This window comes from Sparus aurata, chromosome 9 (genome assembly GCF_900880675.1).
Source record: "Sparus aurata chromosome 9, fSpaAur1.1, whole genome shotgun sequence".
Taxonomy (NCBI): domain Eukaryota; kingdom Metazoa; phylum Chordata; class Actinopteri; order Spariformes; family Sparidae; genus Sparus; species Sparus aurata.
In genome coordinates this window covers 30,960,705-30,975,245 of record NC_044195.1, presented here as the reverse complement: position 1 = coordinate 30,975,245, position 14,541 = coordinate 30,960,705, and the positions used below count along the sequence as shown (strand labels likewise).

General features: G+C 43.3%; 1 protein-coding gene across 14 annotated transcripts in view; it reads left to right on the top strand.

Moving 5' to 3' along the window:
• tns1b (tensin 1b) overlaps positions 1-14,541 on the top strand; it is a 173,932-nt gene that overhangs the window by 47,376 nt on the left and 112,015 nt on the right. For all 14 annotated transcript variants that reach the window (XM_030427833.1, XM_030427822.1, XM_030427829.1 and 11 more), the window contains exon 2: positions 6,862-6,976. In XM_030427833.1, the coding sequence (XP_030283693.1) occupies positions 6,862-6,976 (115 nt within the window). The remainder of the gene's footprint in view (positions 1-6,861; positions 6,977-14,541) is intronic.

Genomic DNA, 14,541 nt, shown 5'->3' with positions numbered 1-14,541 from the left:
ACCCAAACACAACCCGACGAAAAAAAAGTGACAACGCACGAGGAGCATTTTAACAAACAATCAGGGAAGATAAATCTTGTGATGGAGGGACGGAAGGAGATGCTGCTGCAGAGTCTCTTCTCTTCTGTGTGAAATGAGTGCGAGATGTGTGGGAGATGGCCTGCCATGTGTGTGTGTGTGTGTGTGTGTGTGTGTGTGTGTGCACATTTTTATGCACGAGAGTGGCTGTTTTTTGCCCGTGTGTGCTAATGAGTGTGAGGCAGGAGATTATGCGTGCGTCTCTAAGGGAACCGGAGTCTGTTCCCAGGAGCTGCAGGGCCCGAGCTGAGGGGGGTATGTGTACACCGTGACCCCAGCTTTCGGGGGTCCCGGTTGCCTGTCTGAAACCATTTCCTTCCTTTGTGGCCCATTTGAGAGCCCGAAGTGTGACGCGCATGCGAAGGACCGAGGCCATTTGCACGGTCCTGCAACACGTTTTGAAACAGAACATAATCAGCGCTGGTGCCACATCTCTGAATGTGCTGCCGGGGTGTTTCTTTTTCTTTTTTTTTTTTTCTTTAACTCTTTAATTCCGGGCTCCCCACCCCCACACCTCTCCTCGTCACCCATCTCTCCCCCAAGCGACTCCCCGAATGCTCCATCCATCCCCCAAACAACAAACAAACTGTGAGCGGCGGGTGCATTGCTAATGATGGGAAACAATTAAGGGCTCACAAAAGGGAAGCATCCCGCCATATTATACTCTGTGCAGTATTTACACAGTATTTTGAGGTTAAATGACTGAAGCCTGGATTTCTGCAGAGGGCAAGAGGACTAAAATAGAGCGGCCCGCTGAAGAGATCTGCCTTTTGTTTGTCTTTTGTAAAGACGGATGTGTCGGCCTGTGAAACACTCCACTGATATCGGGAATTAAAACCCCTCGAAGTTGAAGGAATTCCAATTTTGTGCGCATTACACCCCCTCGAGCCTCGTTTCACCCGCTCTGCTCCCAAAATAAGAGGGTGACAAATGTGTAAACAGGACGAGTGGCATACCGGTGGATGACCGGACCCCCCCGCAATGTTCGTCCTGCTGGATAAGCCGCGGTGTGTGTGAATGGGTCGAGGCTGGAGAGAGTGTGAGAAGGCTCAAGAGTGGTCAAAGAGCGCGCTGAATAGACTGCTAGATTGAGACATTCTGCCTGGTTAATACAAGAGTGTATAGGTGTGTGTGTGTGTGTGTGTGTGTGTGTGAGAGAGAGAGAGAAAGAGGCAGAAAGCTTAAGTTAAGTTTTAAACCCTTTACAGACACAGAAGCTGTTTCACTGCCGGCTGTTAAAGTGACGGATTCTTGTCATTCACATCGAGCTGTCTGTCATGTAAATGTTCCTCAAGGCTTCATTCAGACAAGAGAAACTCTGGTGAAGGAATAAATGTCGGCAACGTATGTTTTAATATGTTGCAGCTTTAGTTTTCTTTAGGTTCGATTTGCAAATTTGTTTTATTCTGTTTTACTTGATATTTGAAAGATTTTTTAAATTTTTTGTACTGTGTCAGCATATTTGTTTTCCAATTTCTACTGACATATTTATTGTAAACGTAGTAATAAGTAAAAAAGATGCTTTGGGGGCTAATTCATAATTATCATATTCCAAGTGAAGTTTACAGCTTCAGTGCACCGATGTAAATTTAAAAGTTAATCATTAAACTGTATAATATCCTGCCTCTGTTTCATATCTTTGTCACAGCTGTTTGATAATCACATTTAAAGGATCATTGCAATAAAAACAATTCAATATCGTAACTTTACTCGCTAACATCTCCATCACTGTACAATTAAGATGCGACAGTCTTGGTTTACGACTGCGAACAAGAAATACAATGAAATAAAATAAGATCCCAGTTTGTACTATGAAAACAATCAGAGTTTTGTGGTTTAATTAACTGCTGTTCATTTTTTTGTAGCACAAGATTAATTAATGACAGTAAAAAGGCACAACTACATTAAAACTGTGGGTGTGTTGAGCCTTTTAGACAGCATTCAGTTCTGACATGCTGTGTCAGAAGAGGTATGGACAAGTGATAATGGGCTTTGGATGAAAAAATAAATGCAACAACTCTAATTTACTCTTTAAACCCAATTTCTCTTATTAAAAAAAAGATTATTTTTCATGGAAATTAACAGGGATTAAGCTGAAGGACGGTGAAGTGAGGGGAGAGACTAAAATGCATCCACAGTGGAAAAAAAAACCCATTGCTTATCGCTATAGCAACGCGGGCTGATTAAAGTGGTCCACTCCACGTTGCAGAAGTAATTTGATTTGGAATCTGGAAAATGTGTTTCGGGCATTAAACCATCAGACAGAAAACAGCAGCACAAGACGGCATGAACGCCTGTCAGTCAGTCGACTCTTTGATTCTTATTTACAGAATGAACAAAAGCACGCTGTCCGTTAATGTCCTCGCTTTAAAACGTCGGCCTGATAATTGCCTCCAAGACACATTACTCCACTGCAGACCCAAACCGTCATTCCTGTGGACTTAATGAGTGTTTTGGATGATGCGGTTAGAGCGATTAAAGAGGGGTGATTCTCTCACACTTGCCTGTGGCCGGGTCATATTCGTTCTGCTGACAGCTCTGACTCCTTTCATGTTGACAGTCGGTGCTTAAACAGCCTGGAAGTGAAACCCGAGGATTGTATTTTGCTCAAAACACAGCGCGAGCACCAGAGGTATCGATTCCCACAGAGGTCGGTGTCATTTTGACGTCGACTTAAACCCCCAAAATACAGGCTGACTGACAGATACACACACCCAGAGCACCATTAAACCCACTTATCGCCCCTTCACGATCCCCTGAATCCATATCAAGACTCCAAAACCCAGCAGGTGCCGGTCGGAGCTTTGGCACGGCGGCGCCGTGGATAACGCTGATGCCAGGCAGAGACCTCCAGCCCGCCCCAGTAAAGCCCCCTTGCCAACATGGCGCGGCCTGCACAGCCACGGTCATTATTTCAGCCTAACCAGATTAAGCTAATCACGTTATGTAGTGGTAAGGCGTAGCCGGGAGATGGAATGAAGGGTCGGCTGTCCTGCTGTTGCCATGTGGCTGTAAAACACAAACAGTGAACTGTCACATAGAGCTTGATAAACATGAGGGATCATAACCGTCTGTTTGAGTCTCTAAATCTTCAAATGAGATCATGAATTATGGAAAGGCACCAATTTAGAGAATCGTAAATGAATAATTAATATGTAATTATACAGTTATACAGATTATTCACAGCACAATGTTATCTCAGAAAGTGGTTTTACGGAGATATTTGTTCATCATCTTCTTGATAAATGTCCAACTTTTCCTCTAGCGCCACCATGAGTTTGACATTTTTAAAATTTGTCCAGTAATTCATGACCAAATGCCTGCAAAATTATTAACATGCCCATCATCCTCTGTTGTGCTTTGTATTCAGGGCTAACTAGAACATTTCAGAATGCAAAATTGCTAAACTCAGGTGCTGAACATTAGCATGTTAGCATTGTAATTCTGAGCATATTAACATGCAGATCTTGGCATGTCACTCTAATAAGTGATACTAATAAAATTAATTTGGTTGCTATGATAAAGATGTTAAACATTCTTTTATCTTACAGCTGTGGTTGGTACGACTGTAGAAACCAGCAAAAGCAAACTTTTTAAGTAACCCACATCCTCCCTTTAGAGCCACTGTCTGACTACAGACAGTAAACACAAGCAAGAGAGCCGTCACAAATGTACCTCTGCCCAATCAAGTGCGACGGTTACTCTGGGTGTGTGCTTTGTGCTAACATTAGCAGCGACAGGAGTGTGTTGCTGCTGCAGCGGGTCTTTTGTTGGGCTCAGGGGCAGTGTGCTTTGTGGTACTCGTCTACCAGCTGAACGACAGTCCGTCACTCTTGCTGCTGCCTGCTCCTCACTCGTTCTTTGGCTCAGGGGCTGTTTGCTTTGTGCTACATGGTTAGCAGCTGAACTACAGTCCGTCACTCTTGCTGCTGCCTGCTTCTCACTCGTTCTTTGGCTCAGGGGCTGTTTGCTTTGTGCTACATGGTTAGCAGCTGAACAGCAGTCCGTCACTGTTGCTGCTGCTCGCTTGTTCTTTTGGTCAGGGGCTGTGTGCTTCGTGCTACTGAGTTAGCAAGCTGCTAAAGAGCAGAGTAAATTGGTGTCATCGCTTATCATATCCAACTCCAAGAAAACGTCTAATGTTATCATAATGAACGTAAACAATGAACATGACTGGTGTTTGCGCTCAAATTTTGCCTGCACTTTCTCTGCCAGTCTTGTGAAATGATGATCATGATGCAACTCCAAAGTGTCTTTTGTTAGAGCTATCTACCCGATAAACACTAGCGTCCTTGAAACTCCATCACCCTCTGTAACACAGTCAATCTGTTAAAAATGTCTTAACCTCAGCAAATTTTGCTTCTCACACTTGAAAGATCTCCTTTTAAGTTGACGTTACACAGCTGTGTTCCCCTGGCTGAGCACAAATTCCCATAACTAGTAAACTTCATTGTTCTTCATAGATTTACAGTGTAATTAGATGTAGAATATAACAAAACGTGATGAGTAATGACACATCTGCACTGCCTGGAAATGAGGCATCATGGGAAACAGACGAGGGGCTTTCCTTTAATTCTGCTCAGTCAGTTCCTTCTGCTAATAACAGGACAGCCAGTGATTTGAGGAGTGAGGACGGTCTAACAGATACTCCGTCTGGTTTATCATTCATGCGTTGGGACTGTGCTTTGATTACACACCCTAAGCCGCTTTTCCAACACGTTGCCTTTTAGGATTGACGAGAAGGGAAAAGAAGTTGGTCATTAATGGTTATAAGGTTACTGTGGTTGGCGGACGGGGGAATCTTTCGGAGTATATTCCCTGCCATGCTCTGAGATGGTCTTCACATATGAGAATTCCTGTGAGAAGTTCCCCAATATGCCAACCACATGGCCACTTTCAGCCCCTGTCCAGCATGCACACTTAATGGAAGCCTCATGTCTGGACGCCACGCTAAACTGGCACTTCCTGCCTTGAAAACACACACGTTTTCTCTTTAAGCCTGCTCAGAACACATTACATAAAGGGGCATTTAGGCACCTTGAAGATGTTTTATGTGTTGGAGGTGTTTATAATGTCGCTTTCACTTCTGGTGTTTGATTATGTATTGATTGATGAGCTAAAAATGTTTCTCAGATGTCCAATAACATTTATATTCTTTGTCTCACTGACACTGTCTCTGTTGATGTGTTCTGTGACATTCTACGGAAGCCCAGAGGGGCAAGTGTGTTTCAGTCTGATCTATCTGATGATATTTTCTCTCCTGTGTTTATGACTTGAGTGTAAAAAGGGTCGTCAGGTTAAGATTCCAGGAGAAAAAAAACTTTTTAGGAGGAGAAAGAACATTTTTCCCTCCCATCTTGGTAAAACACTTTTTTTTTTTTTTTCGTGACAATTTTTTAAGATAAAAAAGAGAGAGAGAAAAAAAGTTTGAATTGGCTTATACCTGTACACTCCCCTACGCACCTTTTCTTCTATGTAGGTTTAAGGAATAGTCATGCAACATTGGTTTGTGATGAATTTAACTGTCAAGAATGTGCATCTTATTATTTATCATTTTTACATTATCCATTTTATGACCATGATTATTATTTTTAATTATTATTTTATTTTGTTTTATTTATTATTTTGTATTCATTTTGTAATTAAAAAAAAAGAATTAGGTTTCTTTTACACCTACTTTTGCTTGTTACCGTCAGGTTTGTTTTATTTTCTTAAAAAGTCGACTTAATCTTGGCTGCAATGTTTATATTTGCACACTGGTTGTGCATTGGCATTTGTAATGAAAAGTCAATAAAGAAGTTAAATATAAAAAACACCAGATCTCAAGTCATAAACATGAAAGAAAAAATGATTTAGTTCAGACTTGGAAGTTTTCTCTCGCCCCTCCGGGCTTCCGCAGGACTTCCACTTTATCTGATGCAATATAAAATCCTGTGGCTCAGAACTTTACTACATAATAACTATGATATAAAAATTTTGGTAAGCCAGCTGATGTGGGGGGGGGGGGGGGGGGGGGTTTATTGATTGGACCACTGCTCCCATCAGGCCGAACTTTAAAGTAAAAAGCGGGGCCCAGCTGAGCAAACACACCACAAAAAATGATGTCACATTTCCCCCCACCGCCCGTCATTAGGGGGGTAGATGGAAACACGATGCAGGTTTCTCAAAAAAGACGCCGCAGGAAGCGACCAAACTTCCAAAGCTTGACTTTTTCTGGTTTGCTCTCCGCTGAGTTTACAAAGCCGGCAGGAACAGGACTGATGGGTTCACAGCGGAGGACAAACAGCAGGCTGCAGACGGACCCAGACGGATGTTTAACTGGGAGGTTAGAGTTTCTGCAGAGTTACATAACACACCTGCAAGGAGGGGAAGGAGATGACAGGACAAAAGAGGGAGGAAGAGGGTGAAAGAAAGAAGGAAAACAACAGTGATTCTCCTTTTTTTCCCCTTGGTTTTATTTTGTTTCTGCCAATGATTTCAGGTTTTATGTGGTGTTTTGAGCTACAGAACATCGTCCTGATCCGCCTGTAAAGATCTGCACAAAGGGTCAAATCTGAGATAAGCGTGAGCACGAGTTTATGTCATTTATGTGAGCAGCCAGGTGTTGATTTTATGAACTTCAGATGAACTAAGAATGTTTTCTCTTTTGCGAAACACCTGCACCTGCGAAAAAAAATAAAAATCCCCCCCGATGACTCACAGCACCTGGACTCACTGAAGTCCCGTCAGGTCACAACATTTTAACACCTCCTTTGTCTTTTGTTGTTGTTTTGCTTTCTGCAGCCGGAGGAGTTGGAGGCGCTTCATTCCCACACATTCCGGGTGAAGACGTTCAAGAAGGCGAAGCACTGCAGCGCTTGTAAACAGACCATCACCCAGGACGGACTCATCTGCCGAGGTCAGTCACCTGTCCCTAAAACTCTGACATGTCCAACTTTCTTCTGCAGCTGTTTTCAGAATCCTTTTGAAGATCTTTCTTTTGCTGTAGCCGTTTAAATGTTCACCGTGCAGCACTGATGTTCGCTCCAACACTGTCGGGTGTAGCCACAGGTTGTACACTTTTCACCAGAGAGGGCAGCACAACACTGCTTTTCTTACTGTATAAAATATGGACGGAGCTTCTAGGTCTGAAATGTGAAGCCGATGCTGAATTCCACTGGTTTCATAAAGAAGTCTGATTGTATGTAAGCTTATGAGAAAATTACCCTACTTCTAACTTGATTTATTACCTCCGTAAAGAGTTTTTTAGTGAGTTTATGGTCTGAGTCATTGTCAAAAGTCTTCTACAACACAGCATAATGATAATTTAGTATATATTAGCCCATTTTGAGTATAATAGACAATGCTTTCGGGCAACTTTTTAAACCGATTAACTAGAGGCTACCACTAGAACCCGACAGATGGACAGTTCCACCTTCTCGTCCAATTACTGTCAGTTTTGGCTCCAAAATTAAAAACAAGATGGAAATAGTCATAATTAAAGTCTTTGTGTGAAGCTAAGCTAACCAGCAGTATAGCTTCATATTTAACATAAAGATATGAGTGTCGCTTTATAGAGATAGTCAGAACGGTCACAACTGATGCAGCTGAGGCCGAGATATCCTGACTGTCGGTCCATAAACATGTCACGTTGGATCCTACGTTTCCAAATATGATTTGTAGCCTGATAGCATCTTTTATTCAGCCATCTCTGCCTGGAAAACAGCCGCTTTTTAGCCTCCCTGCACACAGTTTATAATACATTTCTGTAATAGATCTCCAGACTGTAAGACTTGATAAAGCTGCTCTTAGAGCCAAAGAAGACGTTACGCAACTGTTTCTGAAAGGCTGTGTTGTACTTCCCAGAACAAGTGAACTGGTCTTAATGTGTCCAACTCTCAACAACTGCAGCACTTGGACTACTTTGCACCTCTGCATGTCTGGAGCCTTTGACCCGGGCACTCCATTTTGCTAGTTGCTTCTAGTTTTGACCAAAATGTGGGTTTAATAAATGATAAGACAGAGAAAGAGAGACAGAGAGAGTGGCTGATGTCTGCTGCTCATTTCAAATCACTCATGCACATGAGCAAACCCAGACGTGGCGAGGTGGAGCAGCGAGAGCCAATCACACCGAGGTAAATTTAATCAGAATGGACTGAAACGCAGCCTTGTCACGACGGTTTATTTCTCTTATAAATCAGGTCGCACAAACGAAGGTTCCCAGGTGCCGTCGTTTTATGAGAGAGCTTCAGTAACTGTCTGAACACAGCTGAGCAGTATTCATCCAGAACACACTGATGGGAACAGCCCGTTCAACTTTACTGGAATAAACAACATCAGTCCAAAATCCAACAAATCCGTTAAAAAGGGAAGAAATTATGACTTGGGTCGATTTCTCATTACTTTAATAACAAGGTGGTTGTTTTATCCCAGTGTCGAATTAACCATTGTCCCAGCGTGAGGGTTGGCAAACAGAACCACCCAAGAACAAAATGTCCCTCTGTCGAACCGCCTTTAAGGTCCAAAAGATACCAACACACTGAGAATGTTTCTTGTTTTTTCAAAGCCGTGCCCTTCAAACATCTACCCGTCCCGTGTCAGGTGGTTCTGGGGGAAGCAGTAAGCTGAGTGTTCCCCCCTCGCGTGCCAAACCAAACATCCAGCCCATTTCCGCATGGTTTCATTTGACGTTATCAGTCTGAAAGCAGACATTTCCACTACTACATGACGTGTCGAGAGGAACCGCGGGTCGCATATTCTTTCGATTTCGCTCGGAGCGACAGATGTGGAGGCTTATCTGCGCGGCGAGCGCGTTACAGTCGGTCATCGACTCTCGGCTACTTTTCCTGCGATTGTTTGTTGCTTCACATTTGTACTAATTGAATCTCACCCGACTGGCATCTGCAGAGACGGGAAAAACAGTAAGAGGTGTGAAACGCTCGCTTGATACCAGCTGGCTACCCTCATTTGTACATTTTAGATTAATATCTTATAGATATTTAGTGAATCAGTCTAACAGCGCAAATCACTCATCGTCATAAGTCGTCCACATTCCCTCTTTAGTGAACACCATTAAGGAAATTGAGAAGCTGTTAACCCTTAGCCTTTCTGAGGCTTCTTTCGCCCTCCTCTGTCATTTAACTGACCGATCCCTGACACAAAGACGACCCCGGCTGACCCCAGGTGACCTCTCGTTTGGCCCACTGATGGATGTTGCAACAGATCCTGCCAGGGTCCTTGTCCCGGCAAGTCTCAGCGGTTATTACACATTCCCTCCGTGGGCCTTCAGCTGTAATCTAAGCAATCAAACAAAAGAGTTTTATCCTGCGAGTTTCCCGAAATGCAAATTATGTTGCTTGTTTTGGTTTTCGGAGCAGTGATTACATTTCAAACGTCGACCCGAGCAAGTTGGGACTTTATTCGAGCATTAGGGGCCCCGAACACCAAAAAGCGAAGGATGTGATACGATCTTGTGTCTACAAAACAACAGCCAGCTCCAGAGAAAGCCGCTTGTGGTCGAAGATAAGAGGCGACTGTGAAGTGTTACGGCCTCTCTGAACTCAACATTTTACTTACAAGCCCGCAGAGGACACACAAGAATCACGCTGGATGATAAAGACCCTGAACACTCAACGATAGAGAGCTGAAGTCGCGCTCCTTCAGGTTTCCCTCATGGGACCTTAAAATCTTTGTACCCTGAGTCACAGGTTTGTCAAATTTAAAGATCAGTTTCCACGTTGATAAAGCTGAAGTTTGTGGCAAATAAAGTAGAATAGTTTTGTGTGAGTATATGAAGTAACGGTGGACATTACAGCAGAGATGTGTGCAGAGGAGCAGTCCTGTGCAGGATCCAGCCTCTCCCTCCGTCCTGCTGCACTTCCCCTCCGCCGCTCTTGTTTACTAACACAGCGCGGTCACATGGCCTCGTAATGACACCAGCTCGTGGACTTCCTCTCTCCTCAGCGGTTGCCAGGATACAAGGTGTTCGCTGCCTCGACAATAGCGTGTTGACGCAGGTCAGGGCCGCAGTTTTCCAGTAAAAAAAAAAAAAAACACAGCCTTCTGTCGAAGGGTATTTTTGGAGAACTTGGCCCGAGGGGCAGGAACTGGCTTTTATATCCATTCAGTGTGGCGCAGTTCAGGTTAAATAGATGGTTTGTGTGCAGAGGCGGGTCAGCAGAGAGCTGCTGCCACTGAGATTCTGCTCACACGTGATTTACTACTTGATAGAGTTCGTAACTGTTGTCTTCTACGTCTCACAGCTGCTGTGTTTAGCTTTTGCAAAGGTGTCAAACAAAGAAAGATTCAAATCACCTTCAGACAAATCTGCAAAAATGAGTTGGACGTGTTTTTTTAATGCCGAGGGTGAAGCTCCTGCTCTCTGTGCTCGTTCTGGAGGCGACCACACCGCCAGTCATTGTAAACACAGACCTTCAAAGACTAGCTGGAGACACACCACAGTGGCAGGCATGTGTGTGTGTGTGTGTGTGTGAAGGTTATCATGGCTCTGTTCTTGACTGCTGAGCTCACACAGCTGGTATGCAACAAAGCACAATCAGGGTTAAAACACAATCGCACACGCAGAACCGGCTGCTGATAGAGATTCAGTTCCATGCACTAATATCAGAGAGAGAGTTCAGCTTACAATCCAACGCGCATGTTTTTCTGGTGGTGCTCAAAGTGTCAGAACGATAAACATTTGAAAAAACTCAACAGCAACGCGTCTTTCCAGAAATCACAACCTGGTTACACGAGATAATCCACAGAGCAGCTTCATGTAGGAACTGTTTCTTTCTACTGGACCTTTGAAACACATCACAGCGCAGAAAGAAACATGCAAACATGGAGCCTTGTTCATTCCTTAAAAAAACTGCTCAGGTGCACCTGAAACCCAAACGCTTGACTTCCTGCGTTTAGACTCAGATTATAACCCAGATCTTCGGTGCTGCGTAGAGACTTCCAGCGACCAGGCTGGCTAACTCCTGATTTAGCTTCTTCCAGACTTCCCAAATGTTATCGCACGGCATTGATCAAATAAAAGTCATTTCACTTTGACAGTTGGATTTGCAGCCTGGCAGGAGGCCTGATGAGTAGATGCACGCTTCCGTCTGTGCAATGATACGGAAAGAAAATAGTTCAAGGCCTGTGGATTATCTTGAGGAACCAGGTTGTGATTTCCTGAAAGAGACACAGTTGAGTTTTTTTCGATGTTTTGAACACCCCAACCTGCGCCGTCCAGTTCCATCACACTGAACAGAAGGCGGACATCTTTAGATTTTGGGGTGAACTGTCCCTCAAGTTGTGAAACCATTGTGTTACTGCAGAATATTTATTTATTTATTTTTTTTTTCAATGAAAATCTTTATTTAACATTTGCAAAAAGTACAGACATTCAGACAGAACAGACACTGATAAATGTATATAAGGCATTTCTTATTTGGGGGTAAGTGAAAATGACTTTAGGTATAATAGTGTGCGTTCACTTTTCTTATTTGGCAACAGTTTCAAGGTATCGATATAAAAAATAAACTCATTTGTGAAGACATTAAAGTTTGGGAGGGACTTGGAAAATGTACTCTTGTGAATGTGGAATTTACCTATTAAAATCATGAGGTTTACTGTGAAGCAAATTGATTTGTCACTATATTCAAATTTTGAAATAATATCTTTGGGTCTAATTGTTACGTTCTGTTTAGTTTTATTGTAGATAAACTTTTCCATGTCCCTCCAAAATATAGATGACAATGGGCAAATACAAAGCAAATGCAAAATTGTCTCTGGCTCATCTCCACAAAAAGTGCACATTTCATCCGCTTTCGCAAACCTAGAAATTGATCTGTTACAAGGGTAAATATTATGTAAGATTTTAAAATGAACTTCTCTAATCTTATTAGAAATGCAGAATTGAGAGGGACACAACCATGCTTTACGCCAGTGTATATCAACCAACTGCGAATCCCAAAAAAACTTTCCTCTGGGGGAAAACTTATTTTGTCTCTGAAATACTTTCCTTAGATGTTTGTTTGTACATTTTCTATCCATTATGTCAACCCCATCAACTTTTAGAGAAGTTGTCTGAACATTAACTTTTTGGTAATTTAAGTGACATTTTATTAACTCAATCATACCAGCAGGAACAGCCTTTACAACAGAAACAAATTCTCTGTATTTCACTGGAAAGGATTTAGCTTTCAGGAATTCATCATAGCTGTAAAGATTTCCATTATCGTCAAACGTTACTGCAGAATATAAAAGCAGGCTGACGACTTGTCTGACATCACACTTGCAGACGCACACATATATCTAATAAATCCACAGCAGTTGGTCACCATCCCTGTTTTGCCTGCCTCCCTTCAGCAGAAGTCATTACTGTAATAGGTGGAGCAGATGGATGAAGATGACCACTGGTTTTCTGTGGATGATGGATGGTGACTGTCTGCACGTCTAATATCATTAAACTGATCCGCTAAACTGAGCGGACAGTGACTTTCCATGACCGCTGCCGGATGACGGAGGCTCGCCGTGGATGGAGCACAGGTTGGTGCTGAGTTCAGAGAATTCTTCACGCACGAGAGCTTTTCTGCACTCTCATCCGCCTCCATGTCAGTTTGAGCGTCAGAGAAGCTGCACATCTGTGTCCCACATGTTCACAAAACCCCCTTAATTAAACCATAACATGCACGGACTGTGAATCTTACAGTATCAACACAGACCTCCACGCCGACAGCTCCGGAGCAGTTCGTGCAGTTAGGGAGCCACCTGCTGGATGAGCTGAAACACTGCAGCGACCTGCAGGTAAAACTGTGATGAACTTGGGGATGATTGAGATTAATTGGATCTATAGTGCAGCAGATTTAGGCGTCCATCCATTGTCTTTATTAGAGAGACATCCACTCTCACCCCCATACTGTTCTAGAGAAATGAGACGTCTTACAACGGTGACTGCTATGTACAAATCAAGAAAAGGGAAGCATATGTAAACCTTTTAAAAGCTCACTCAGACACAGATAAATAAAGATAAAGTCACAGAGTTCAGATTTTTTGCAAATGAACTGCGATTGTTTCCTTTTTTCGTTAAATACTACAAATATTCTCCTCACTGCTGACAATCTTTTCACGTACAGACTTGATCTTGATCTTGCAAAGATGTTTTGGAGCTTTTTGGTCACATATCCAAGATTATTCAGTCCTTGAAAATCATCATAGAAACACTGAGCTTAGATCAGTTCACATTTTATTTACATAGACCGGAATCACAAATCCCATCGCCTCAGTGGTCCTTCTCCCCCAGACTGGACAGACATGCAACAGATGTGGCGTGCACAGAACAGAACCGGACTGCAACATCAGAATATGCAGATTACAACGACAGATTGTGGATCCAGGAGCCACACGATCTCCTCTCCACCGTGGCAGCCTGGAATGTTCATCTAGGAACATATTCAAACATCTAGAAGTCCTGGAAAAACTCTGGACTCTATTTTACACAAGACAGGGGAGTTAGTATAATAATTAGTAGTAAATAAGTGGTGGAAAAGACTAGATCACACTTTACACTGAGCAGATTTACAGCTCCAGAACAGAATTTATTTTCGTCCTCTATGTGATAGTGTTTTGAGCTGATAGGTCATGAAACCATCAGTCGACATCTTCCAATTCAACCAATAATAATTACAGGCAGAGAAGATAAAGGATGGATTCACTGAGCTCTCAGCTGCAGCTCTTATTTCAGCCACCAGGGGGCAGCAGAGTTCTGTGTTTCCAAATGAAATGCCTCCATCCAGCTGTGCAGCCACATCTGCCGCTGCACCTCCAGTGCAGGTTTCCAAAGTTTTCATCGAAAAACCTCAAAGCTGAACATGTGAGTGCACATTGCGGACGTTCCTGTCACACACGCTCTCGTCATGCTTGCGGCCTGATTTGCTGTGTTTTTCTGTAGCTGCAGCCTGAATCAAAGGAAACAGCTGCCTCAACCAAACAAAAGTCAGACTAATCCTCACAGGCACTTAAAACAGACGGGGGACGTAAACAAACAGAAGTCCTGTTTTGTCAGGCCGGAGCAAACACATGACACACACACACACACACACACACACAGAACGAGTTCATGGGAACTCTCGGTCAGGATTCATTCTGCAGTGTTTTCGGGGAATCTCCCCGTGTTAGGAAATCCTCAGCGGCTGGGTGAAGGTGGAGCTTCACCCGCAGAAACCCAACACTGGCAGGGAGGGATGCGTGGGCTGGATGATGACACCCCTGCATGAGTCAAGAGATGGATAGTGTTGACTGAGTGTCAGTAAGTCCTACTGTTAATACTACAGAGATCAGTCATGTAGAGGCATCAGATGTTTGCAGCCTCTTTTGTGCCGCTGAGATCCTCTAATACCTGTTTCAGTGGAGTTATTACATGAGCTGAAGGTCTGTGGCTCTACTGTAGCTTCAACACACACGAGGTCCATCTACTGATAACAACAACTGAGGAAC